We start from the raw sequence: 27,657 nt of genomic DNA on the forward strand, positions 1-27,657 counted from the left end.
GTTTTGGTCAGTGCTATTATTTGTAATATATTATATTATTTGTAATCAGCACAAATTATCTGTCCCCATATGATAAAATCCACCAATGAACATGGAATTGATCAAGGTTGACACCTGGTTCAAGGCCAACAAATTATCACTTAATATAAACAAAAGTTCATACATGTTATTTTCCCCTATAGAAACCAACAAGCTACTAACGCCCTTCTAAATGTTCATATTTCCAATAACATTTTGAAAATAGTTACGGTAATTAAATTTTTAGGTGTTATGATTGATTAAATTCTCACTTGGAAAAATCCTATTGCACTCATCTCGAACAAGATTGCAAAGAATATTGGAGTAATCAGACGTATACGGCATCTATTACCAAGAGAAATCTGTATTAATTTATATTATACTATGATTTATCCTTATATTTCATACTGCAATGTCATTAGAGCAAGTACCTTCATGAGCAACCTCAACTGTATCTTTATCCTGCAAAAACATTTTATCAAAATGATTACATTTTCAATAGACTTACTAGATCCACCCCATTGTTCCAATCCCTAAGTATTTTCCCTATTTTTGCTGTAAATGTTTTTCAGATTTGTCTTTTTGTCTATCAATCCATTCACAAGCTACTTCCAACCTGTTTTCATTCTTTATTTCAATTCAATTCTTAAATTAATCACTTCAATACTAGGTCTGACAATCTCCATCCCACCCTTTTCAGGTCTACTTTTTCCCAATTTTCAATTAGATTCAGAGGTTCCTCTTTATTGGAACACCTTAACACACCATATTAGAGAATTCTTAAGTACAAATTATTTCAAAAAACAAATCACAACATTTTTGCTAGCCCAATTTAGCAAAGCTTAACCATTAATTTCCAGTACTTCTCTGCACTCCCTCATTAGATTCCTGTTTTTGTTTTCTAGTAATTTAGCTTATTTTCTTTAGTTGTCCTATGTTTTACATATTTCTGTAGATATTGTTTGTTTCATTACAGGAGGACCACTCGACAAGCCCTTATGGGTTTTTTTGGTTCCTCCCGCACATTTTCTGTTATATTGTATTTCCTTTTTTATTTCCTTTTTTTTTCTCTACATACTGTTCGTCTGTACTTTTAAAACGGTTGTATATTTTTATGTGCAAATAAACTAAACTAAACTAAACAGTCACCTGGGTGGATGGACGTGAGGGGAAATGAGACAGGTCAGTGTCTCACTCACTTGCTTTTAATAGGGTTGCAAACACACACAGAACAAAACATAGCTTAAATAAACATAAATAATTGAGTTTTATTACTCCTGACCCTGTTTGAGGCAGCTTTATCATCTTTTTGTTTTCATATAAGTAAAAGGAAAACAGTTACAGTTAGGTCAAGGAGTAATAATTATTTTGTATATTTATTTATTCATTTATTCAAATTTGCCTTTAAATGTCATAAAACAATAAAAATGCAATGAATGTATAGATATTCCGCTATTATTAAAGATCTCTAAAAAAAAGGCATTTATCATTTAGGAATTAGTCCTTTTATGGAAAGTATGTCAATTTTCCATTTAATTTCAAGGTATTTGAGCAGTTTACTGAAAAGATGTTCATTGGCCAGATATGTTTATTCTATTTAAGACAAAGGACGCAGAAAAAAATTTTGAGGTTTGTATTAGGAATTTGCAGCTGAGTTTAACAACATCAAAAATCATGGAAGATCATAAGAGACCGCTAAAGTGGATGTTTGCAGAAATCAAGAACTCTGGAGAAGGTAGGTGTATCATTATCAAAATGTGCAATAAAGAGACGCCCACATGAATGTAAAGACAGAGGTTTTTTAAACAAGGTGTGACCCCCCCTCCTCCCTCTTATGTGCCAGGTGGGCTCAAGGTTTTTTCCATCCTAAAGGTGAGTTTTTCCTACTCTTCAATTGCCAAGGCAGTCACCTGACGACTCACGTCCACCCAACAGAGCAGGATTTTCAGTTACTGAAGCCGAAACTGAAGATAAAAGGGCCCACAAACCAGCAGAAACTGAGGGTGGCTGCAGGATTGTGTGATGTTCATGGGCTCCAGACAACAGCCAGTCATTTGAGGAAAATAATCTTTGTCCAAATACCCATTTTACACACATTTTTTACTCACCCCACCTTTTGTTTTTGTGAAGGATGAAAGAATAACCAATATTAAACGCAAAACAGTTGGAAAGATTCAAGATTAATATAGGGAACTCATGGCTTCAAAATCCAGCTGTCATGATAGCTTTGTTGGCTTGTGTCAAGAGTCACAGCTGCAATATAAACGAGTAAAATCCATAATATAGTGTATGTGGATGTTATCATCCAGTGTTCTGATCCAACAAGTGACTATCAGCTGATTTTTAGCCAACAACATTTTTTCTAACCACTCTAACTGTTGTTATATGACTTAACTGAAGACATTTTTAGCGCTGTACCATAATGTGCTTTGATGCGATGGCACCAGCACAACTTTCTGTACATTCAATTTGGGCTTCTGTACCATCAAGGTTGAAAATCTGTAATGATGTCATCAGCACATCCTCTGTTAAGATTTTCTTGATGTCCATGAGGTGGCAGTGCTGTCCACCGTATTTGTTGGCTTGTGTCAAGAGTCACAGCTGCAATACTGATGCAAGCCTGCTGAAAAAAGGCTGTGGCTTCATCAGTCATGTTTTCAGGGATGCTCTGCTTTTGGCCACCAAAGGGAGCTATTGTTTCTTTTGCTATGTTGAACTCCAACTCACTCTGTATACCTCTGTATTTACTTATTGAAAGCAGGGTGCAGAATCTCAGCTGAGAATTGGAAAAATGATCGATTTAGTGTCTTTAGTGTGCGACTCTCCTTTTCCTTTTTTGTTCTTTTGAATACATTTTTTTAGTGGTGCAGAGGCAGGATAGTGTTGTTGAAGAAGTAGACTATATTAAATATATAACACTTACAAATATGATGCCTCAGACACCTCTATTTTCTCCTTATAGGTTTGCGTAAGGTTGGTCAAATCACTATGACGTTTTTAAACACAGCCAACTATTCGAATACCACGCTTTTTTTCAATTACTTGTTTTTTAAGTTCCTATATTCCAATATCACACATTCCTCAAATACATTTTTAACAAGATTCCTCCTCTGACAACACAGTCATTTGCTTTTGTCAAATAAATAAACAAACAGTATAATGTGTCATGTATTGTTCATCTAAGCATTTGGCTAGCATTAAGACCTGGTAGGGAACAGATGATTTATAATCAAAACTTACCTTTGAAAGTGCAACGATTTTCTTTTTTACACAACTGTAAATCTGTGAAAAATCCTGGGACCTGCACTTTGATTGGAAACTTGTTTAATTCTTGTATTGTGGATTTCCACAAGCTTTGTGTTTCATCTAACACCCTTTAAAGTTTGCGTAAATTATTCAGTCCTTTACTGACTGGAATCTGGTGCTATCTTTTGGTACTTTTTACTTTTTACGTTCATTGCTGTTGTTGAGAATGTTTTTTGTGTTCACATTGACAACATAATCTGGACTTGATCTTACTGTTCCCACTGTTCTCAAGACTTTTAAGTTGCAGGGCCTGACCTTTCTGCGCACATTGATGTTGTTTTCCTCAAAGTGCATTCGTGACATTATAGCTGCACTGTTACGTCTTAACTCAGGTTACAATTGGACAGAGGGAGCATGTTGGAGAAAGCACCAGAACTGAGTAGAGGCAGTGAGAAAGAGCTGCTCTGTTTCTGCTGAACCTCTTGCAGCTGTCCAACGTCACTGTCAACACCTGATGGACAGGCCCAACTGAAGGACAAAAATATCCCTCAGGGAGAGGGCATCTACCACTTCATGAAGGTGGGGGGGGGTTTCTGTCAGCTAAGGGGACAAAAATCCCAAAATGTAAACACATACTGAAGAAAATGAATGTTTCTGATGGAATGGGAACATGTGTCAGTGGTGATTTTTCCTCATAGCGTTTCTTGACAAGTCTGTCCACTGAAGACATTTGATTTCCCAGGGGATTTACTAACCCATTCTCTGGATCCGATGGTACAGTTCAAGAGGTGTATGGCTATTTTAGTAGCTTGAATGAGGAATGTGCAGTTGGCAGTGAAGAGCACAGATAGACCACATTGGTTGGGTGATCCTTCTCTTCCCTGTGTCATTCATCTCAAAACTCTACTAAGCTGAACAACACTCAAACAAAGTCCCAGGAAATAGTGCACCTACAATGGAAAGTGTGGCGGTATTTGACTCACCTGGAAAAGGGAGGGGTTTGAAGGCTACCAAGGAGTTTTGGGCTGGAGATGTCATTTTTTCTGAACCCAGCGTGGCAGCTGTTGTATTTGACAGGTATGGTGTGGATGCAAGTTGTGGGTGATGGGTCTATTATAGATCGTTGTTCCCATGATTACCGGTTTGGTTTTGTTCCATGGTGAAAGATTGATAGTATAGTATTCTTCCAAATGCTATTCAATCATATAATTTGACCTGAGTAGGAAAACAAAACAAAGCAAACTTCAAAGTTTTTTAAACTGAAAAACTGGAGAAGAACTTTTAAAGTGGTAGAAATATACGCAAAATAAGAAAATGATCTCATCATTTGGTCTTGACCTCCATTAATGTCAAGCCGACAGGCTTGAAAGCTGTCACTCAAGTTTTGTTTGTATATTTTTAATCATTTATTGACCATTTCATCTGTTTTTTTTTTTCCCTCTGCAGTGTCGCAGAACGTATTTGCCACAGCTGCTTTCGTAGACAAGACAAGCTCCAGAGGTGCGGCCAGTGCAAATTTGCTCACTACTGTGACCGAACTTGCCAGCGCGCCGGCTGGGCCGAACACAAGCAAGAATGCGGTGCCATCAAAGCTTATGGAAAAACACCAAATGAGAACATCCGGTTGGTAGAAAACAAAGGAAATATGATGTTATCCATCCATGTGTCCATTATGTACAGCTGCTTCTTCATATTCAGGGGTCATCCTTCTAAATCACCAGATATGAGCTTTGTTTATTGCAGTTTTGTTGGTGATTTCAACATTATAGTAATTAAAAAAGTAAACTTTCTATGTGAATTGTCTTTTCATTGCTTTATATCAGATTACTGTGTTATTACTTGTACACTCATGTTGCAGAGCAGATCTCGTTAGTGCTCCTCAAATGTGCAGAGAATGTGTATCTGATTTCACTATGAACTTACTCGTCCTCCTCATTGTCGCTTTGTGCGGTCAGACTGGTGGCACATATCATGTGGCGCCTTGACAAAGAAGGGAGCGTGTTCTCTGACATGCAGCTGACCACTTTGGACGAGCTGGAAGACCACTTAGATGACATGCAAGAGGACGATCTGAAGGAGTTGAAAGTGGACATCCACAACTTCCTGGACTACTGGCCCCGGACCAGCAAGCAGCACACAATTGACACCATCTCGCACATATTTGGAGTGGTAGGTCCTGATATGTAAATCAGCTTTGTGATATCTCTTTGCTGTGGGAATACTGTTTGTGTAAATCTTGAAGTTGTTTAAAAAAAGAAGTTGCTTTCTTTGCGTGGTCCAAAAAACAAAATAAGTACCATAGTAGCTAGAGATCAAAAAGTCTTGATTTCAGTCATCTTTGTCCACTTGATTTGACACCTAATACTTGAGTTTCAGGTTTAAATATTCACTAGTTTACTTGTAACAGTTAATTAGGTCCCAGTGCAGTTTGGTAATGAGGAAAGTAATGTGTGAGCTGATAAGGGTGTTTCAGACCTAGCTTTGATCCACCAGCTATTTTATTTGGCTGAAAAACAAGCAGCATTTATGGCTCTGGTGAGTCAATCTGTTGCTTTCAGTTCCTTAATCATGTTCCAAAGACAAACAATGTCCTCCACCACTTCTTTATCAAAGCTTTGACCCTCATAAATACTGCACGCTGTTAAGAGCTACAGTACCCAGTAGGGGGAAAAGAAAAAAAATAAATCTTTTGGTGTCGAAGGAATGCATTTTTCACCAGTCCATGATTTTAATTTAAAAACCTCTCTTTAATTTGGCTCAATCGCATTCTACCCCTTTGCCTACCCCTTTGAGTGCCACTTGAAATAAAGGGGTATTAAAAGCTATGGACATGGATATGTCTTCATTTATACATCACCTTAATCTACTGTGTCACACAGAATCCTTATTCTAACTGAAAATACTTGAGGGCCTTCGACAAACATAGAGAAACATGGGTATAATGTCCATAATTTCCATCTTGTCCATATGTTTTATTTAATTTAAAATGTTGCATGTTGCAACATCTCCCACCTGTATCAGATCAACTGCAATGGCTTCACTGTGAGCGACCAGAGGGGTCTTACGGCGGTAGGAGTCGGCCTCTTTCCAAATCTGTGCCTGGTGAACCACGACTGCTGGCCAAACTGCACAGTGATCCTCAACCACGGCAAGTAAGTGGAACAAGAAAAGAAAAAAATGAAAACACTCCTCCCTAATATGTGTCCCCTCAGTGTTTTGTTTGCATTCAGCTTCAAATGTCTCTAACCTAATGTGAAAATGAAAACTGCTCCGTTTAAGAGTTTATCTGCGTGTTGTCTTTCAGTCAATCGGCTGTGAATACTATGTATCATTCTCAACGGAGGTGCGTTACCTCACCCAGAGTCTTTTTAAATGGTTTTTCATTAGAGCACTGTTGAGACTAGGACGGTAGATGCTTCATCAACATGTCACATGCACATAACCCATCTCCATTCCTTCGTAGAAAATCACAGTTGTCCGTCCTGTAATGTGCACTGTGTGTTTGATGTGACTTGGTTTTGTCATAAAATGTTACAGCTCGTCTTGAATGCGCTAACCTCTTCACTGTAACAAAAGGCTTCCTCTTGTATAATGTTTTCCAACTAATCGTTTTCTCTGTCATAGTTTTATTTGTGATCTGCAGATTTTTTTTCTGTGCTTACTTATCACCTTTGAAACGTTTGTCTTCATTTAGCTCACCTTTAACACCCTATGGCATTATTTCCTCATCGGTACAGTTGTGTCTAAAGTTCATATTGGAAATAATTTAATCCTGATGCTTTCACTGTTGCAAAACCTTCAGGTCTGGTGTGTCCCATGAGGCTGGTGGGGTAAATGCTGCGGCGGGCCCTGACATACATTCAGCTGCCTCTCTAGGGAATCTCTTGTGCTGCAGACGGCTTCCCACTTCACTGTCTTGTACTTGTAGCTTGGGAAAAAAGTAGCTGTTGCTCTGCTCTCTTGGAAAAGAAGAACAGAGCCGCTATGGTGCCAAGATAAATGATGCGAGAGCAGAGCAAACATCAGAGGCAGTGGAGCTGGAGCTTGTCCACAGCATGAAAGACTGAATGAAGGAGCAGGAGAGGAGCTCAGCAACAGCAGCCTGACCCGGCCGCTGATCGGGAAACACCAGACTGAAATGGCTTACCAGCAGTACTCGAGTTGTAAAAGAAAATCAGGGGGGATGGTGGATTTTATCATATGGGGACAGATAATTTGTGCTGATTACAAATAATATAATATATTACAAATAATAGCACTGACCAAAACACCTGCAGAAATACTGCAGGAATGACATAGCAGCAGTTAAATGCAGCCTTCTGTAAGCTTTAAATATCCACTGGGCTTACATCAAATACATCAAAACACAACAATAAAAAACAGTTTCTGAACTTATCAATATGCCTCTGTCCTTCACAGGATAAGTAAAATGGATCACTGCAAAAACTCAAAATTTTAACAAAAATATTTGTCTTTTTTCTAGTTAAAATGTCTTAAAAAAATCTCATCTCTCACAAGACTCATCACTGGAAAAAAACAACAATTTTCACTTGTTTCAAGTAGATTTTCACTTAAAATAAGTAGAAAAATCTGCAGGTGGAACAAGATTTTTTTACTTGTAATGAGAAGATAAATCTTGTCCCACTGGCAGATTTTTCTACTTATTTCAAGTGAAAATTTACTTGAAACAGGTGAAAATGGTCAAATAAGATATTTTTCTGGTGTTATTTTTCTGGTAATGACTCTAAATGTTGAAATAGCAGTAATACCACATTCATTGATGAAATGACATAAGGGATGAAAGGGGGGATGGCAGTTTTACAGGGGGGATGATTTTGACCGTTTTTATTTCAGGGGGGATGCCATCCCCCCTCATCCCCCCTCAACTCCAGTACTGGTTACCAGAGGCTAAATTGCCTCAAGATAAATTTCTTCCCTATGCCACAATTAGGAATGAATTCATTTTCTGTGTAAATTCAATCACAAAGTCAATTTTATGATATAAAGTGTGTCATAGTTTGTGTCATATTAACTAATAACTTTCCATCAATCCATCAACTGGACTGCGTGAACTAAAAGCCACACTCGAGTGAGGTTTCAAAACGTGTGTTTCCACCTTTCGGCGTGCATTGAGCTGTGTTTCTGCTCCTTAGGATTGAACTGCGTGCTTTGGGTAAGATCGCAGAGGGAGAGGAGCTCACCGTCACCTACGTGGACTACCTGAATTTGTCAGAGGAGCGACGAAGGGTTCTGAAATCACAGTACTTCTTTGACTGCACGTGTGAACATTGCAAGAACAAAACCAACGACGACTTGAAGCTCGGGGGAAGGGAAGTGGATGGAGTCAAGGTTCGTGTCTGTGGTTTTTCACTCCGCAGAGCAAAAAGGACCAAATGGTCTGGCTGCATTTAGCAGTGACAGGGGTGATAAGGACAGGTGGGGAACATGAGAAGCAGAGGCCTATTTTCAGCAAAGACTTCTCACAAGTAGATTTAACCTTCGGTGCATTCCCTCAGGCTTTCTAGAAATACTTGCTAAATGCATCAGGAACTAAAACTAGAAAGAATATTAAAGGGCCCTCACTCTATCAAAACTGTCCTTCTAACATATCTGTTTGACTGTCAAGGAGAGTCATCTTGGAGTAAATCTGGAGTAATTCAATCCAAGTCTTGTCCAGAGTGCTTTCTGCAGGTCAAAGGTCTTTTTCAGATTAAAAAAACAACTAATTGAGCCCTCTCTTTTATGTTCTCTAGCCAGGCCCAACTGTGTTATCTTTGAAAACAAAAAAACATAATTTAAGACCAGAATTATGTTAAATATTTAATCATTCTGCTTCATCATTTTTTCATTTCCTTGTACATAGACCATTTGATGATTGCATCTAATCTTACAGCCTTCAGAGGAACAGGTGAAAGAGGCAACAGACTACTGCTTTGGAATGATGGAGAAGATGGAAAAGGCTCGATTAAAGGGTGACTACCATGAGGTATTGTATCCGATCTCCTGCTGCACCGAACAGCCTCAAGAATATGTGTGTTTTGTTGGTTATAAACTACCGAAATTGTCTTCAAATTGTCTTCATCTTCATTTTTTCTACAGGTAGTGAAAATCTGCAAGACATGCATCGAGAAGACAGAACCAGTTTTGGCTGACACTCACATCTACCTGCTCCGGATGTGGAGCACAATGAGTGAGGTGCAAGCCTACCTGCAGTTCTCTTATGACGCTGCAGAATACTCCCGTAAGATGGTGGACGGTTACACGTGAGTGCTGAGACGTTCATGAGCTTCCGGTGATGCAAGCGAGCATTTTTCTGCTGTAGTTTTGAGGTGTAAATCCATCAACATTTAAGGAAACATACCAATTGATACTCAAACCCTACTACATTTCATAAAACACAATATTGACATTTTTTTTTTTTTTTTTTTACAAATTGTGCTAAAATGTGGTGTTTTTTTCTTCTTCTTTGTTTTAAATCCTTTGCACTTCAGATCCAGCGTAATCACAATATAAAAACGACCAGAATAGTCGACAGTCTGATAAGACGAACAATAATTTCTTCACTTTTCTTCACTTGCAGGAAGTTGTACCACCCTCACAGCGCTGCTCTGGGTATGGCTGCCATGCGTGCAGGGGTGACGCACTGGCAGGCCGGCGAGATAGAGGTCGGTCACGCGATGATCTGCAAGGCTTATGCCATCCTCTTGGTCACACATGGTCCAACACATCCCATCACCAAGGATCTGGAGGTAAACGCTTCATAATCACTCCATCTTCACAAACATTTCTCACTTTGGATAGAATATTTGGATATAATATTTTAAGTAAAAACAATTAAAAAACGTAATAAACGTCAGCTGGTGAACAATGCTGGGCAATCAGACACAGCTCTTTTCAAGTTGGTGATCACGGTGAAATATTTAAAAGAAAGAAAAATCTTCAGGAATTAATAGAGCAAATGCTGTTTTTTAACAAAGTTAACCTCAAATTTGATTAATTGCACTGTGGATTGTATGGTGTTGATCCATTCTTATTGACTCCTCAGGCAATGCGAATGCAGACAGAGATGGAGCTGAGGATGTTCAAACAGAACGAGTACGTTTACCACAGTATGAGAGAGGCAGCTCTGAAAAACAAACCCATGGCCATGATGAATGAACCGAGGTCGGTGGAGGAGGGAATCAAGAACCTTTTCCACCGGAGGAAGTAGTTTGATCGTGGGAGTGCAGCAGGGAAACCATCCTGTTGTTTACAGTAAACAGCTCTGAGTGTTTGTGCAAGAGGCTACACGTTTAAGTTATATGACCAATTTCTGTATCACATTTTGTTGTTACACTTTTCATTAAAAAGTTGTCCTGCCAAACGTATGTTTTTTTAGATGGAGAAACCTAGTGGAGATGCAGAGCAGCAGGGTATTCTTTACTCTTGTCTTGAGTAAACCACTTGAAGCTCTTACTGTAGCTGCAAAAATGATTGAAGTGTTTTTACTTTGAAAAAAAAATCAGATGTGTTTATTGTTCAGTGACCTGTGTATTGAAATTGTGACTTGTTAAATGTTTTGGATCACTTCCTCACCTTACTCATGCAAAGTACTTTACACATGCAACCATAGCCTTCTTTTATAACTTTAAAGATATTTTCACATCTTTTAAAGACTGAAAGAAAACAAAAGAACCCAGCTCTCTTAAACCATAATATAAGCGATTCCTAATGCTAATAGTTTTGTAAACATACATAGGAGAGTCTCTTCAGTTCAGTCTGAACTTAATTCACAGCAAAGTCACACAAATGACTTACTTTACCCTGTAATGTTATTTCATACTGAAGTTGCTCATGTGAGTAACCAGAGGTCAACAAAGGGGTTTTTCCACATTATTGAATGAAAATCATTTTGTATTTACATGTGAATAGGATATATATGCAGCATACCCAGTTCTCACAGAATGTCGCTACAGTGGGGAAAGCACATCATTTTCACTTTAAAGCATCACTTTTGGCCCAGTGACCAATGCCTTCGGTTTACCTGTCAAACACCCAATGCCATCTTTGTCTGGCCATGACAAGACTTGGCACTTTCTCACAATCCTTAGTCTTGTGTCTTATTAAAATGTCACAACACAATATGGTGCAGGGTCAACTCCAAAGTCTGGCCAGTTGAATCCTTATTGCAGCCTTACAATCCTAATAGTGAAATGGTGGCAGTCGGAGCCGTGGGCCCTGGCGCCCTAACCCTTGGTCATGGAAACTGGTGGGAAAGGAACCTGAGCTTGTGTGCGATTTGAAGAGAGGGGCTGAGCCCTCAACTGATCACGGCCTGGTGGTGAGTTGGATCAGATAGTGGGGAAGGATGCCGGACAGAACTGACGGGCTGAATGGTGTTGTGAGGATCTGCTGGGAATGCCTGGCAGTGGAACCTGTCAAAGCAATCTCCAGTTCCTACCTAAGACACAACTGCAAGACACTGAGTCGGAAAGGACCATGTTCCGCACCGCCAATGTTTTTGGTTTTATTAAGAGTAGAAGAGGAGACAGTTGGTGGTCACCATGGATCTGGGAAGACCCAGGATGCACTGGAGAGATTATATCGCTCGGCCGGCCCGGGTGCACTTTGTTACCCCCGCGGTGGAGCAACTGGACAATGGTAGGCAGAGGGATGTCTGGGCCTCTTTGCTCAGACTGTTGCATCTGTGACCCGATCTCAGATGCTACAGGTTTCAAGGACCGCTTGCAAAATGAATTTCACCCATCACAAACAACTTGAATGTGAGCAAGATTAATAAAAACATTGTGACATTTTCAATTTTCTTTTTACAGTTTTATTAGCCAAAGTGCTAATATTTCAAGATCATTTGTTTATAGTCTTGTAAATGATGTCACCAAGAGTCATTGTCTGAAACGAGAACATGTCAGCAACTCGTCAATAACCTTTTTGAAAGGCTCAAAGTTTTCCTGACTCTCCAGCTGGAGCTTTCCAGAGAACGACATGATGGCAGAAAGAGAAGGTAGAGAAGGCACCAGTTGTTTGACGCTTTTATACCCTCAAACTGCAGGGTATCAATGTTTAACCACATGTGACTCCAATTAAGACAGCTCAAGGCCACTTCCAGTGGCAAAGCTCACAGAGACGATGGACCCCAGCAGATAAGGGTCAGCAGGGAAATAAAAGGTGTGCAGAGTGAATAGACTAAAGATTGGAGAACGTCAGTGCAGAGGAGAAAACAGGAAACTTAAGACTATATCTTATTGTAATTTATGCATTTAAATATTACCTTGAAAGTTACAATCATGTTTAGTGACATTTTGTACTTCAATAATAACATTAACGATGCCTCAAATAATGTGTTTGAATCACTATGGTGGTGTTTTAGGCTGCAAAAATGTAATAAATGTCAGCTGGTGAGCACTGCTTAGCAAACAGACAAAAAAATCTTCAGAAATAGAGCAGATTTTGGTTTTTAACAAAACTAACTTCAAATTTGATTTATTTATGTGGGTTGTATGGTTTTGATAAATTCTTTTGACTAGCCTTGACATGCAGCTCTGAAAAACAAACCGATGACCATGATGCATGAACCAAAGTCAGTGGAGCAGGGAATCAGGAACCTTTTCCACCAGAGGAAGTAGTTTGATCATGAGTGCAGCGGAGAACCAGCATTGACCTTCATTTACAACATATTTTCCAATCTTTAAGGTTGAAAGGAAATGCAGGAAGTAGCTCTCTTAAACCATATTACAAGGGATTCCTAATAACATTGTGAAAATCTGTATAGGACAGTTTCCTTAAAGAGTTCAGTTAATTAACAGGGAAGTCACTTACGTCATATCCTATAAAGCTATGTGTGTGAGTGATTGGAGGTCAACCAATGACTTTCTCCATTTTGTTAAATAGTGTTGTATTTAAATAACAAATACGTGTAGCATGCCTGCACCAATTCTCACAGGAAGCCAAGACAGTGGTAAAAACATTGTTAGCCTAGAAATCTCGACATATCGCTAGCAAAGTTAAGATTGCAAAATCAATTTTGTGCCTATTTAAACTTTCAGAGCAACATATGCATCAGATACAACTCTGGTCAACTGAATCCTTATTGTATTCCAAGTATTAACATGAAGTCTGCTGGAGGTTGCAAAGACCTGCTGTGCTCTCAAAACAACCCCTCCTGAAGGAAAAGTCATCACCACAAACAACTTGAACATGAGCAAGTTCAGTAAAAAAAAAAAAAAGAAAGACAAACATAGAGGCAGGTTTTTTACAGTTTTATTAGTCAAAGTGCTATAATTCAAATGCGTTTGTTTATCCTCTTGAAAACGATGTCACCAAGAGTCATTGTCTGCAACAAGAATAAGTTGGTATTAAAAATACATACAGAAAGAGCATTTAGAGGTAGCTTACCCATCTGCCCCCCGAACTCACATTGACAATCGTGTTGGGATCCACCAGTTCTGTGACTGACAGGATTCCCTTCATAGAAACCGTCAGCTTGTTGCCTTCCCGGTTAACCACCCCCTTCAAAGAGAAAGTTAGGCTTCAGTCAGACACTATATTAGTGCCATTCAAACCATCAGATGAACCGTTTGAGTTTAAACACTCACCTTGTACTTCTCTCCAGTCATAGTCTGCAGCTCAGTCTCCTGCCCAATGGTGAAAACATTGGTCATGACGTTTGACCCGGTAGTGATAACCACTTTGAAGTTATCACCGTTCTCCTCGAACACCGATACACTCTTGATGTCTTTGCCTTTCTGGATGGTTTCATCAGCGAGGCCTGTGACATAAAACTAGTTATTGACACAACTGACCTGTCTACCATTACTTCAGCACCAAGGACATACAACAACTCACCAATAGCCTTCATGAAAGGCTCAAAGTTTTCCTGACTCTCCAGCTGGTACGTTCCAGAGAATGACATGATGGCAAAAAGAGAAGGTAGAGGAGCCGCCAGTGGTTCGTTGCTTTTATACCCTCAAACTGCAGGGTATCAATGTTTAACCACAGGTAACTCCAATTAAGACGGCCTGACACCTCCTACAGCAAACCTGTCGAACAAGATCGACCAAAGCAGATAAGGGTCAGCAGGGAGATAAAGGATGTGGAGATTGAATTGACTAAACTTTGGAAATACTCAGTGCACAGGAGAAAACAGGAAACTTGAGATTGTCTTTTCATGCACACATTAAAAGATGATCTTGAAAATTGCCCCCATATCCAGGGCCGCCGCAAGGGATGTGCGAACCGTGCGACCGCACGGGGCCTCGCGCCCCAAGGGGCCTCGCACTATGGGCCGTTTTTGAAAAAAAAAAAAAAAATATTTTTTTTTTTTTCGTTTTTTTTCTTCCTTTTTTCCCTTATAAATATAAACAGTCACGTTCCATTACAGATCTAAATGTGTACTAGTCTGTGCATATCAATAAATATATGTGCAATGATGCGCGTGTCTGTTGTTCAATACAACTGATCAGACCAAGCGCAGACACAAGCTGCTCTGATCCAGACGGGTGGAGTTGGAACAAACTGTCAAACAATGTCGAGAGAACGAGACAGATTCAGGAAATTTCCATCAGGGGATGAAAAAAGAAAAAAACTAAAGAAAATGGAAGAGTTTAATGCCTCTCTGAAAGGCTCGTTTGATAAATTTGTTAGAAAAATCACCGATCCGACCGGGTCTCAAGCAGCCGTGGGGCCCCGCGTCGAGGCAAACCAAATGATGATGAGACAGGGGAAGGTATCCAGTATTTTGCTAATTGGAGAGTTAATATTGCTCATATAGACACCCGATCCGACCCGAAAACCCCCAAAATTTTTTGGGGTTTTTGGGTTTTTCGAAAAACCCAAAAATTTCCCCCCCCGGCCATTTCGCACAGGGCCTCGCAAATCTCCCAGACGGCTCTGCCCATATCTAATGACACTGTACCTCATGAAATGCGGACAGGATATGTTTCTTTAACTTTCCATGTTGAAATTTCGTCCTTTCTTCCTTTCGTCTCTCTTCCTTCTATCAGTGTGGATTTCTGTTTTCGTAATCCATTTTTTTCACGCTTTCCTTTTTATCTTCTATTTGAGACATTTTTCTCATTAACTTTATCAGAGCATATACAAGATTTGTAAGAAACAGACGTTTTCTTTGCCAGCTGAATTTCACCATTCCAGTTTATTTGATATTTGTTTACCTGCATACAGGATGGGAATACATCAAAATCAATATATCATGTATTAAAGGAACAAATAATTAATCACAGTTAGTTACAAAGGTGCAACTTCAGTATAAGTTACAGTCATGGAGTAAAATGCACATTTTGTCAAATATATGTGAATTGCATAAGTATAAGTTGGTAAATGCTTCCTTGCCCACATTTCCACACGGTGTACTCTGGTCAGCGTTTGATTCTAAAGGTACTTTAATTTAGATCAAGTCACTATTCATGATAAGATAGCGGGAGCTCCCACAGATCATGAATACTTCACCACATACTTTCAGTAATGCATGTTTTGGAGCTGTTTGTCTTTTTTGTGAATCCTTCAGTCTGGTATGTTCAAACATAATTTGCTCTCGTTTTCCCCTATGGAACAGAAATTGAACAGTAATGTTCACAAAAGTGGATCAAAGGTGACCAGATAATCAATGGAACTTTTGCAATCACGATAGTGTGTCAGTGGAGTTGCCAGAAAACAAACACAGCATCATGTGAGGGATCTGGATGATAAGAACAGCTTTGGGCTTTGTACACTTGGTGATAGTGGAATATAATCAAACACAGCGCCTGATAAGGCAAATGCTGACTCCTTTTCTTTGTGAAGAGAAGGTTTTTTGAAAATTTGCAGTAGTTTAAAAATTTCATGGAAGCCTAAATCAGGTGGCAATGAAATAAAACCCAGAGCAGCGTTTTATACTCTCTCCAAACTTTATTTCTTTATGCAGATATCTGGATGACCTGTCTGTATTCATCCCTATTTTCGTACGTAAAAATATATTGACAAAGGCATTCTACAGAAAATCAATGATGGCAAAGAAAGAAACACAGCTACTGTATGCAGTATGAACTACAAATCCCTTTCGGTCTCTGCAGCGAGACACTCGGGAGCAACTCATTGGTGGATTCGGTGAGAAGAGTGGCTGGCCAGACGCAGTAGCTTCAGGATGATTTCTCCGGGGTCGCTGCCTTCAAACTGGCTGGTTTGGTCGTCTCCGTCCTCATCTGTGAGGCAGGATTGGTCAGTGGTGCAGCTCTCTGTGACACAGTTTTCACGGAAGAAAAGAAAGACACGAAGAGGGAAGGAGCAGTTATTACTACAGCCATTTATTACATCTATACACTTTATAATCTGTCATTATCGCTGACTGTGGAATATGAACTCTATCAGAACAATGGTGCAAGAGTTTGCCATGACCTCAGAAGACACAACTAATGTTTAGCTGGAAGTATTTTTTATTTTATTTAAAAAAAAATTATTATTATTGCATATATTTTAAAACATCTGCAGCACGTACACAGTAAAGTTACATTTAAATATGTTCAGCTGTGAGGATAAAAAAAAGATAACAAACTTGCACACAGCAGCAGGGATTGATGCAATTTAGCCCAAACTTATATTTGCATCAAACAAGAGGAGAACACAAACATTAAGTTCTTGTACTTGATGTGCATGTATTTGAATGTTAATGTATTTTTATTATCTCAGCTACATCTTGACCTCTATTTGCACATTTAGGAGAGAAATATACCACACTATTTTTCAACTAAGTTTATGTTTAGGCTATGGTGCTTTTTAGAATGTGCTACTGAGAAATAATAATGTTCATTCAATTCAAATATTCATTTAGAAACATTTAGAAATATAAGCTTTTACGTTTAGTGCACCAGGTTTCTTGAAGAAAATACACACCTTTTTGAATGCTTTTTTAAAAAATAAATCACTTGAATTCACTTGAATTTAACTTTTACGACTCAAGGTATTTTTTTTTCAAGAACACAGTCGTTTTGTGGTGTTTACCATAAAGGTAGTTTTGAATACAGAACATTTACACTCAGGATTTGTAACATCATGTTACTGATATTCTTTCAGTTTTTTTTTTTGCATATGTACTTCCAGATTTCTGACCTGCATCGCAGCAGAGCCCCGAGGCGGCGCAGCGTCCTCCCTCAGGTCCGCAGGGTCTCCCCCCGGCCTGGCAGGGCGTCAGCAGGTAGTTCTCCTCCACACAGTGAGCTGATTCCGGGGAGCCCAGCAGGCAGCCCAGACCCTCCCCGCAGCAGATGCTGGGGCCGAAGCAGCGGCCCCTGTCCCCGGGGCCGCAAGACATGCACTGGGTGGAGAAAAGACTTGTTATTCTTGGAAGTTCATTCCACTTTGTCACTTAATACACAGTTTAAAAGGTGTATTCTTATAGTGTTTCTAAATTTCCATCTTCATACTTTACTCTACCTATCCAACCTTTTCCCTTTTAATTATTAAAAAACAAAAAAGACACCTAAAACAGGAAGAAGATGGATAGGAAGCAGACTCTGAAGCCCTGTGGGCGTCAAACATCTGAGGATCAACTTAACTTGATGCTGGAGTTGGAAACCGCAGCTTCAAAGTACAAGTTACAGATGGATAAAAGCAGCTCACCTTGCGCAGTGGTGCGTCCATGATGGACCTCTTCCCTCCGATAGGACAGTTGGAGATGTAACAAGCTGAACATACGGAGAGGAGGAAAAGTAGGCACACGGACACTGCAGCTCCAGTCATTTCTGTGGAGATCTAAAGGAGAAAAAAACAAAAGTGAGATTTAAAATTTTTTTCATTCTGCAGATGAAATCTAGTTACTTACTTGGATCTTCAAATTCTTCCTTATGGTGCAGCTAGATGATTGCTGTGGTCTCTGTCTCGTCTGGTGCCATTTACATGCCTTATATACCTCTAAAGCGCCTTCGCGAGAGTGACCCAGAGAGCCAAAAACCACTTAGAAATCCTTAATGAGCCCATTTTAGTTACAGTCACCTCTTGAGATGAAGTTGACCACTGGGCAGGTTGGGTCAAAGGGCCAGCAAGTTGCGTTGCCCAGTTTGCGTCTTTCTGCCGAGGTTCATTAGAGAAAGTTTTGTGGAGCGTGACTGCGCATGTAAAAGATGGTAGGAAAAAAGAGAGGTTAAGAGGAGCATGTGGAAATGAAGTCATCCAAATTATGAGTTGGTACCAGGATAGTACAACTTTGATCTGCTTTTTATCAAAAAGGGAGTTTTATTTAAGGATTTCCCCCCTGCTATAATGTATTTTTTTTTTTAATGTCATTTCAAGAGAAGTAGGGAAAACACCTGTATTTGGAGCTAATCAGAACAGGTTTGTGTCTGAACTTTGGCTTGCAGAGCCGCCATGTTGGCTCGGTGAACCACGATTTTCTCTTTTTCTTTTTTTTTCTTTTTGAGAAAAGAGACACACACTTGCAAATTTCCCTTTCTATTAATAAAGTCCTTAATTTCTAACAGATATTGACACACACACTGTCCAGGCCCGAGGTTAATTGGTCTTTTGAGCTAATTAACGTAGCTAATGAGGAGCTGCAAGCCTTAAAATTCAGCTTCACCTCTACAATCATATGAGCTCAATTATATTGCTGCTGCCACCTCGTTTCAATTAGGAGTTATGGATGACATTGTTCGATAACTTTCGTGGCAAAAGAGAAGAACATGATGTTATTTTCAGATGCCACTCCCGGAGACATCCCATAAAACATGACTTGCAGACACAGATAAAGCAGTGAAGTGTAGTGAGCTGTACTCTGGGCCGTGCTTGCCTCCTAGTGGTTGTGCTGACACATTTAATCTGTTGATGTCTTCATTTCCCAATTTTCTGTCGGTGTTTTCACCTGCCATGCTTTTGCAAGTTGTGGACAAAATCATGGCAACACCTAAAGGGCACCACTGGGAAATCAGTTACAAGAAACCCATGACAATGTAAAAAAAAAAGAAAAGAAAAATACACGTCTTACAGTTTTGTGTAATGCTTTACAGTGAGCAGCCCCTTTGTTATAAATACCCATGCTCCAGATGGTTAACCTTTAAGTAAAGCTTGAGTGAAAACCATTTCATGGCAGCACAAAACTCAAAACCTTTGAGATTTGGCACTATTTACGTATTCAACCAAAGTAAGCAGAAAGCTGAATAGTTTTTTGTTTTTTTTTAAAGACAGCTCATCCTCCATCATTGCATGTGAGCTCACAGCTCTTAATTATTCAAATTACATTGTTTGCTTAGGAAGCATCAACTCTTGCACCCTTCGTTCCTCCAAAAGCTGTGCAAATCCTCATTTCATAGAGAAATGGAGATGTCTATCTAGTGTTTCCTTATTTTTCTGCAGGAAGGCACTAGGCTTGTTGACTTCCTCTCCCCTCCCTTCCTTCCTTCTCTCCGAAGGTACTCATCTGAAAAATGAGAACAAAGTGATTGTTCCTGTTCTCTTTCTTAAGTCACTTCAAATGCTATCCGTGGACGGGCGGCTCATTGTCTCATTGAGTTGCAGTGCAGGCAAGAGGAAGAGAACATAGGTCCAGGTACAACAGCAGTAGCAGCAGTAGCAGGAGCAGCTCTTCAGCTACAGCATCACAGAAAACTCAGCCTGCTCCACTCAGCTGGTAAGTCACACTCAGCCTGCGCTGCAACCTGACAGGACACACACTTGCATGGCACATACTGGCACATGAGGAGGGGCTTCAATTTTAATGGATTGTTAGGAATGCACTGTGTGGCAAATATGCAGGGGTCTTTGCATGGAGTAACTTAAGCAGCAGATAAAAAAGAAAGCAGAGTAGTGTCCAGGAGTGCATTTAAAACTGAAAGAAAACAACATAAAGTTTAGCTTGCTTCTGAGGTTGAAACAAGATTCCTGGTTAAGAGGCGGAATTACATTCTTGTCATGCTCTGCATGCCGATCATTTGCATGTCTTCATCCAAATCTCTGCATCACTGCAATGCATTTGTGTGATTTACTCGTATTTTCCGTTATTGCATGTTCATGTACATGCTATATGGCTTGCTTTATGTACATGCATTTGTAAAATGATCTACAAAAAACATTTTTTCAGCATGTAATTTTGTACTGTCTGCAAGATTCTAATCACTGAAACAGCGGAATAATTAATCTTTCAGTTATATGCAATATTTATTTAATTTATATTAACGATATAAATTTCTGTGGTGATTTTGGTTATAAGTTAATTGTTTGATACATTCTTTAAGCAAGTATTTGGAAAGAAAGCACAATCGAGACCGTCTGGACTTCTAGATTATATATATATATATATATTTTTTTTTTTGCATTTTACACTATTTCCTGACCATTTTTTTAAACATGGACTGCACATCCATCCATCATAACAATACTCTTGATTTGCTGTTCTGTTTATCCTTAAATGTGTGTTTTGAGCTTAACAATGACAGAATAGAGGCAACATCCGCAACAGTCGGCAACCTCTTGAACCCGATGTTGTAAAGCTCTCAATAGTTTTTCATCGATAAGCATTGCACTATTTATGCAAACAGAATGATAAGGATGACATGAATAACATCATTAACCACTTTTCTGTGTATTATGCAGAAGTTAGACGGTTCCCCTTTTATGATCACCATCTATATTAATGTGCACATTTTCAAACTCAAGTTAAGATATCTAGATTTTCCTTTACACTTTTCAGTTATGTAACTGAACTCATACTTTAAGCTGTTCATGGAGATTCATTAAAGATTAAAATTTCATGCACTGAGAGGAAAAAAAGGGGGAAGTTCTTCTATTGGTATGAAAAAAAAGATGAACAGAGCAGAGAATAAAGAGATGGAGAAGCGAAAAGTGTGCAGGAGGTGGAGGTGGACATTTTTCAGAGAACTTCCTAATTTCAGGCAAAGAGGAGGTCTGTGAGAAAGGAAGAAGTGAAAGGTTTCAGATTGAGTATTGACAGGTGTGGGTGTTGACACCAAACTTTACCCACACCCTTCAGACCTATGCAGAGAAAATGCTTTGCATCATCGACAGAGAGCCAGCACAGGGTCACTGGATGAGCTTTTACAAATATTCAAAAAAGCAAAGAACTACCACAAAACGAAAAAAAAAAACCTGTAAAAAACATCTCATGTGTGTCTCTCATCGGGTAATCCAGACTGCTTTACATGCAGAATGTCAACTTCCCCTCTGGTCTGAAGACAGGGATACCTGTCAGCCAGATTAAGCAATGACATTTAAATACTTATTTTCTTGATTTTGTGCAGAAAGGAGATGGAAAAAGATGCAGTGAACTTCTCAGCAGGTGGAAGTCCTCCCCTCAGAGATGAGCCGGGACAAACGTCTCAGCGTAATTTCTATGTAAACCCAGCCCCTCTTTATATCAAGCCGCAAGGATTCTCCCCACCCGGTTACCCCAGCATATCATCCACAAGAGCCGCCTACGGGGCTTTCAGTCCACCTGCGTTCTTTCCCATGCTCGCCCCTGGTTATAGCCAAAGGGAAGGATCCAAGAAACGCAAAAGAACTCTTCTGAAAATGGACCACCTGCACGGTGAATCCCCTCACAAAGAGACAGAGAAGGAAGAGGAAAGTGGCAGTAAGAAGACGGTGGACCTTTCCCACTTCTTTTTCGCCCTCCCACCTCGCTCCGTTTCATCCCCATCTTCTAAGGCGGTTCCTGGGATGATTGATCTCAACAGGCTGCAGCTTCATCACAGGTCACCAGGTGTGAATGTACCTGTGCAGGTGAAGCAGGAGCCTCTTAGTCCTTCCCCTGTTTGGCCCCCTTCTCCTCTGCTTCTCCACCCACCTTACTTCTCACCGCTTCCCCACCGGCTTCTCCCATACCCCTTATTCATGCCCGGTCCCTTCATGCACCTCTCCTCTGGAGCATTCTACCCCAGAGAGGACCTCCGCCCCGGTCAGGCCGCCTGTGACGTAGCCCCTCGCCATGGGGCGAGCAGCACCGAGAAGCTCAGCATCAACGTGCACGTGGACGACAGCTACTACGTCGATGTCGGCGGGGACCAAAAACGATGGAAGTGTCGGATGTGTGAGAAGTCGTACACCTCCAAGTACAACTTAGTCACACACATCCTGGGGCACAACGGCATCAAGCCGCATGGGTGTCACCTCTGTGGGAAGCTGTTCAAGCAGCTCAGCCACCTGCACACGCACCTGCTCACACACCAGGGCATGAGGCCTCACAAGTGCCAGGTGTGTCACAAGGCCTTCACCCAGACCAGCCACCTCAAGAGACACATGATGCAACACAGCGATGTGAAGCCATACAGGTAACACATATCCCCCCCACTTCATTTGATAGCTTTTATCACTATCGTCCTTCTTTTTTTAACCTTTTTCATTGCATTTGTTCTGGATTTCCAGCTGCAGCGTATGTGGCAGAGGCTTTGCTTATCCCAGCGAGCTCCGCGCGCATGAGCTGAAGCATGAAAAAGGGCAGGAGAATGTGTGTGTGGAGTGCGGGCTGGACTTTCCAACTCTGGCCCAGCTGAAGAGACACCTGACTGTCCACCGTGGTCCCACCTTGTACAGGTCGGCACTAAATCATTCTTCTCTCCTTCAGTCCATCAGTAACTGTATTGGAAAATTAAGTTCACAGTTTCCACCAATAAGTAAGGGGGTGGGGGTTATTTCCTGTCGGGTTGAGGTTATTTGTTTTCTCCTGCTTCTAGTCGTCATATGACAAGAAAAGCAGCTGCAGGAACTATTCGTATTCAAGAAAGAGAGTCGTATCTTTCACTAAAGTCATATGCATTTCCTCAAGGTTTAAACAAGTGTTGTTTTCTCTTTGGAGTAAGAAGACTGTCTGATGTTTCCGCAGGTGTACGGAGTGCCAGAAGACTTTCCAGTATCCGAGTCAACTTCAGAACCACATGATGAAACACAAAGACATCAGGCCATACATCTGCAGTGAGTGTGGGATGGAGTTCATCCAGTCACACCACCTGAAACAACACATGCTTACTCACAAAGTAGGTTCAAATGGAGGGTTGATAAAAAAAAAAAACAACTGCTGTTTGGTCACTGCTTTTAAAAATGGTTGCAATTAAAAAAATCATAAACTCCTGGATTTAATGTACACATTTTTCAACTTCTGCATTAATAAGCCTTTTTTTAAGATTATGGCAATGCAATGCAAGCACGGTTCTTCTTCTTTTTTTAACATAGTGTTACACACGTTGAACAAAAAAATTGAGAATAAAATATTTAAATGGAGATTTATCCATCTCATGTAACTCGTTCTCTTGTTCATCAGGGGGTGAAGGAGCACAAGTGTCGCATCTGCGGTCGGGAGTTCACGCTGCTGGCCAACATGAAGCGCCACGTCCTCATCCACACCAACATTAGAGCCTACCAGTGCCACATGTGCTTCAAGAGTTTCGTCCAAAAACAGACGCTCAAGGCTCACATGATCGTCCACTCGGACATCAAGCCCTATAAATGCAAGGTTGGTCACAGATTAAAGGAGCAGTTCAGCATTTTCCGAAGCACTCCTATAGCACTCACTCCTGCAAGGGTTGTGGTGAAATCCAAAACACTGATATTGGGTGAAGGAAGTCAGGTGTCATATGGTGATAATCTCTGCAAAGTAATGAGATCTACAAGACAAAATATGCAAGAATGACTCGCCTATCTTAGCCAAACTATTATCTTGACTGTCATAACGACAAAGGCGTTCCAGCCTCTCACTGCATGGTGTTTGGATGAGGACATCAGGCTCCATGTGCTGCCTTTATTATGCTGTTACTGTCATATTTAGTGGCAGCTGTTATCAAAAGAATGTCCCCAGGTTTCTGGGGTGTCTGTCTTGACCTTGGTATTTGGTGCAAGGACTGAGACGATGACCAGATAGCAGAGAGGCTTATGGGAGTGGGAGCCTCCTTGTCCATAGGAAGGATATCGCCGCACAAACTGCCTCTCTAACAATGGCCCCCCCAAGCCTCCCCCGAGAACAGGACCCGCAAATAGATTCCATCTAGCTTTCTCTGCTGCTGGAGGGAGCTTCCTGTTTTCTCACGGTCCTCTTGGACAGTTTACAGTCCCTCTCTCCTCCTGAAGGAAAGGACCACCCTAATAAAAAAGAATGCAGAGGAAGGACAGCGCAGGAGTTGCCCTTCCCTGTTCTCCTCCTGGCCCCGTCTCAGTGTTGCTTCCTCTCTCTCTCTCTCTCTCTTTCTCTCTGGGTCTCCAATGCTTTCTGTTTTTCTTGTGTATGTGTGAGCGAGGAGCGGAGGGAAGACACAGAGGAAAAGAGGAAAACAAGAATAGAGGGAGGGAGAAAGGGTGTGTGTCTATCTGAATGCCTGCGCATTCATTCATGATTACGTGTTGTGCTGCTGCTCCACATACTGAGGAAAATTTTTCACATAACAAAAGAGATCTTGCAGAGAGGGGGAAAAAAGAGAGAAAACACAGCAGGTATTGGTCTGTTGAGGCTGAATGCAGGCATTGTTCACTACAGCCACAACATCTTTTCACTCAAGAGCAGTTTAGATTATTCTGCCACTCATAAACTACAATTCAAGATAGTGTAAAAAAAAAAAAAAAAACCCAAAGAAAAAAAACAACTCTGTTTTTTTTTTACACTATCTTGATTTTTCAGTTTGGTTATTGCTGGGGTTTTTTAAACTGAGGACATACTTTGGTTTTGTTGTTGATAAATCCATCCACCATATGTGAAAAAAAGTTCCAAATTAGCACCAACTTTGGTATTTTATTATCCTTTCCCACTGCAATGTAGCTTAACAAGCATTTTATTAATATTACAACTGCACTTCTAGTTCAATGTTAACTATGTAAATATGCTTATTATATTGCTTTAATATAAGCTTAACATAAAGACAGCAAAGATAGAATGGAGGATGACTGACTGACTTACAGTCACATTTAATACCCCTAAAGCTTTCTAACTGACATTGGATCACTAGCTGCAAGTCTAAATTTCTGACTGAAAACTATTAAACTTGTAAATGCTTGGGCCAAAAGTCACCTCTAAGAGGTAAGAAATAATAATCTCTGAATTGAAACAGTAAATTAACGTGTATCCTGTGTATTTACTGTATTCCTTTTGAATAAGCAGTCAAAAACAACTTGACAAAATTATTATTTTTTAATGATAATTTCAGAATGACCCAGTACAAACAATTAATCCCAGCAATAATCAAAAAGATTATGTCAGACTCTTCAAATGCAGCCAGTAGAGTACTTGAATAGAAAAACTGCTTTTTAGAAACAGTAAAAGCTGTGTTTGATTTTCAGTGAAAACCAACCTTATGTGCACTTCTTGTGTTTCAGCTTTGTGGGAAGGAGTTTAACCGAATGCACAACCTGATGGGTCACATGCATCTCCACTCAGACAGCAAACCCTTCAAATGTCTCTACTGCCCGAGCAAGTTTACTCTGAAGGGAAACCTCACCAGGCACATGAAGGTCAAACATGGAGTCATGGACAGGGGGCTGGATGAAAGATGTAAGGGTGCACATTCAAAAATATATAAAAAAAAAGATGAAAGAAATTAAGTTAAAAGTCTTCTGATGTGATAACTTTTATCTGATTTCAGTGTTTCAGCAAAGACGCCGGCTCTGCCTTTCATCCCCTATGGACCTATTCACTCACTTCAGCCAAGAGGAGCCGTTTGACCTCTCCCAGAAGCCCCCGGGCCATTCCAGCCTGTGTCTCTCCCAGTCTGATGGCGAGAGCGTCCCGGGGAGCTCCTGCCAGGAGGAGGACGAGGAGAGTTTGTACAGAAGAAGCCAGTACAGCCCTGAGGTGGACCAGCAAGAAGCAGCAGGCGAGGAGCAGTACATCCCAGAGCTGCAGGGGAGCAGACAGCACCATACCAAGGAAGTGAAACCAGGCAAGACACAGATGCATCAAGAGTCCCAGCAAAGTTCAGAGGACGGGACATCTGAGGGGGAAACAGCAGTAGAACCACAATCTGTACATCCCAGGGGTGACCAGATTCACCTCTCACAGTCAGAGACGTCGTATGAATCTGATTCAGACCTGGATGAACAGGTGTATCACCCCAAAACAGTCTGCAGACAATCATATGACTCTGTTTCAGAAGATCATCAGCAAGGCATAGATGAGTCAGAGCAAAGAAAATTGCAGTTTGATGGCACTTATGAGGTCTTTGATGAAACAGAGAAACAGTAGAACCGACCGACACACCGGTAATTTCGTGCAAACAGAGGAATTTACGGGTCACAGGATGAACAGTGAGAAAAAATTCATCAAAGACTGGGAAAAAGATGCCGGTTTAACGGGAAGTTGATTTTTTTTTCTTGACAGGAAAGCAGAGAGGATGTTCAGGAGACACTCCCCTGTGGAGAAAGGAAAGTGTGTAGGTCTCCAAGCAAAAGTGATTGTAGAAGATGCGGTATAGTAGTTTAAGATTTTAAAAGAAGCAGACAGATACAAACATATATCGGAAGATGATGGAATAAAAAATGAAGTAACCCAAAACTGTGAAATGTGTACAGTACTGTATCATAAATTAATAACAATCTTGAGTATTGCAGATCGAAGTGGATTCATGAGAGAAAACTGTGATTAGTACGTTTTGTAAATAAAAACTAATAATCAGATGATCGTGTTTGATTTTAAAACCACAACTTTTTTATTTGTTTGATTCTTAATGTGAAATGAATGCGGGATGAGAGCTAACGTTATTTCCTATGTGTAATGATTTAGGTTTTCTAAAACTTAAATATTTTGACAAACCTTATGATTCTTTATGAACTGAGCTGTGATTTCTTTTTTTTTCTTTTAATTATAATGTTTAATCTGTACAATTTTTTTTTTTGTTCATTTTTGAAATTGATGATATCTGTTTTTATTGTAAGATGATGGTGGTGATCTGAATGTGATTCTGTGAACCATATATGAAATAAAACCTTGAACCCCTGCGGTGAATCTGCAGCTCGTGTCTTCCTGACATCCCTTTTGGCGGTTTTTAAAGATTATAACCCGAGATGATAGATTTTAATCGTCACACGTACCTAAACCAAGCAAGAGAGGATTGCTGCAAGTTTCAAAAAGGTTGCCGTTCTCCCTCTCCTTCTCTTTCAAAGGAGAGGAAGAGGAAGAGAAAACACCTCTAACCTTCAGTCTCTTAGGCCGTGATCAAACAGTAGTGGCGGACACCATGGGTGTCCCAGACAAAAGCCTGTGTCTGGATGACTCAGAGGGAAGCATTGTTTCTCTTCATTGCAAAAGCCCAAGTGAAAATAAAATACAAGTGGACTGATCTTAAAACACTCATACCACTCATAAGTTTTTCAGCTTAAGGTATGGGAAAATGAAATATCAGACAGGTAATTGTGTTGAGAAAACACAGATATCTCTTGTATTAGAATTGCAGAACACTGTTTTGCAGCCTGCATTGCCTTCTG

At 40.3% G+C, this 27,657-nt stretch overlaps 4 protein-coding genes across 5 annotated transcripts; 2 read left to right on the plus strand and 2 right to left on the minus strand.

Moving 5' to 3' along the window:
• Positions 1 to 4,102: 4,102 nt before the first annotated feature.
• On the plus strand, positions 4,103 to 10,627 carry smyd1b (SET and MYND domain containing 1b). 2 transcript variants are annotated; one of them, XM_061729377.1, is made up of 10 exons: positions 4,103 to 4,341; positions 4,711 to 4,887; positions 5,220 to 5,433; positions 6,286 to 6,416; positions 6,569 to 6,607; positions 8,418 to 8,613; positions 9,158 to 9,250; positions 9,364 to 9,527; positions 9,845 to 10,013; positions 10,310 to 10,627. In XM_061729377.1, the coding sequence occupies exons 1-10, from the start codon at positions 4,220 to 4,222 to the stop codon at positions 10,472 to 10,474; spliced, it is 1,470 nt and encodes a 489-aa protein (XP_061585361.1). In that variant the 5' UTR covers positions 4,103 to 4,219; the 3' UTR covers positions 10,475 to 10,627. The 2 variants fall into 2 exon arrangements, with proteins under 2 accessions (XP_061585361.1, XP_061585362.1); XM_061729378.1 differs by lacking the exon at positions 6,569 to 6,607.
• Positions 10,628 to 13,505: 2,878 nt separating this feature from the next.
• On the minus strand, positions 13,506 to 14,228 carry LOC133451103 (fatty acid-binding protein, liver-type-like). The gene is made up of 4 exons (XM_061730044.1): positions 14,107 to 14,228; positions 13,857 to 14,029; positions 13,678 to 13,770; positions 13,506 to 13,594 (listed from the first exon to the last, which is right to left on the minus strand). The coding sequence occupies exons 1-4, from the start codon at positions 14,171 to 14,173 to the stop codon at positions 13,544 to 13,546; spliced, it is 384 nt and encodes a 127-aa protein (XP_061586028.1). The 5' UTR covers positions 14,174 to 14,228; the 3' UTR covers positions 13,506 to 13,543.
• A 1,182-nt stretch (positions 14,229 to 15,410) lies between these two features.
• Positions 15,411 to 18,123, minus strand: LOC133451104 (isotocin-neurophysin IT 1-like). The gene is made up of 4 exons (XM_061730046.1): positions 18,074 to 18,123; positions 17,872 to 17,993; positions 17,362 to 17,566; positions 15,411 to 16,490 (listed from the first exon to the last, which is right to left on the minus strand). The coding sequence occupies exons 2-4, from the start codon at positions 17,989 to 17,991 to the stop codon at positions 16,348 to 16,350; spliced, it is 468 nt and encodes a 155-aa protein (XP_061586030.1). The 5' UTR covers positions 17,992 to 17,993; positions 18,074 to 18,123; the 3' UTR covers positions 15,411 to 16,347.
• Positions 18,124 to 19,292: 1,169 nt separating this feature from the next.
• Positions 19,293 to 27,165, plus strand: znf366 (zinc finger protein 366). Its single transcript, XM_061729379.1, has 7 exons — positions 19,293 to 19,873; positions 21,501 to 22,529; positions 22,624 to 22,791; positions 23,081 to 23,231; positions 23,516 to 23,707; positions 25,555 to 25,729; positions 25,821 to 27,165. Exons 2-7 carry the CDS (start codon positions 21,508 to 21,510, stop codon positions 26,417 to 26,419), a joined length of 2,307 nt encoding a protein of 768 aa, XP_061585363.1. The 5' UTR covers positions 19,293 to 19,873; positions 21,501 to 21,507; the 3' UTR covers positions 26,420 to 27,165.
• Positions 27,166 to 27,657: the final 492 nt, after the last annotated feature.

This window comes from Cololabis saira, chromosome 9 (assembly GCF_033807715.1).
Source record: "Cololabis saira isolate AMF1-May2022 chromosome 9, fColSai1.1, whole genome shotgun sequence".
In the NCBI taxonomy this organism is placed as follows: domain Eukaryota; kingdom Metazoa; phylum Chordata; class Actinopteri; order Beloniformes; family Belonidae; genus Cololabis; species Cololabis saira.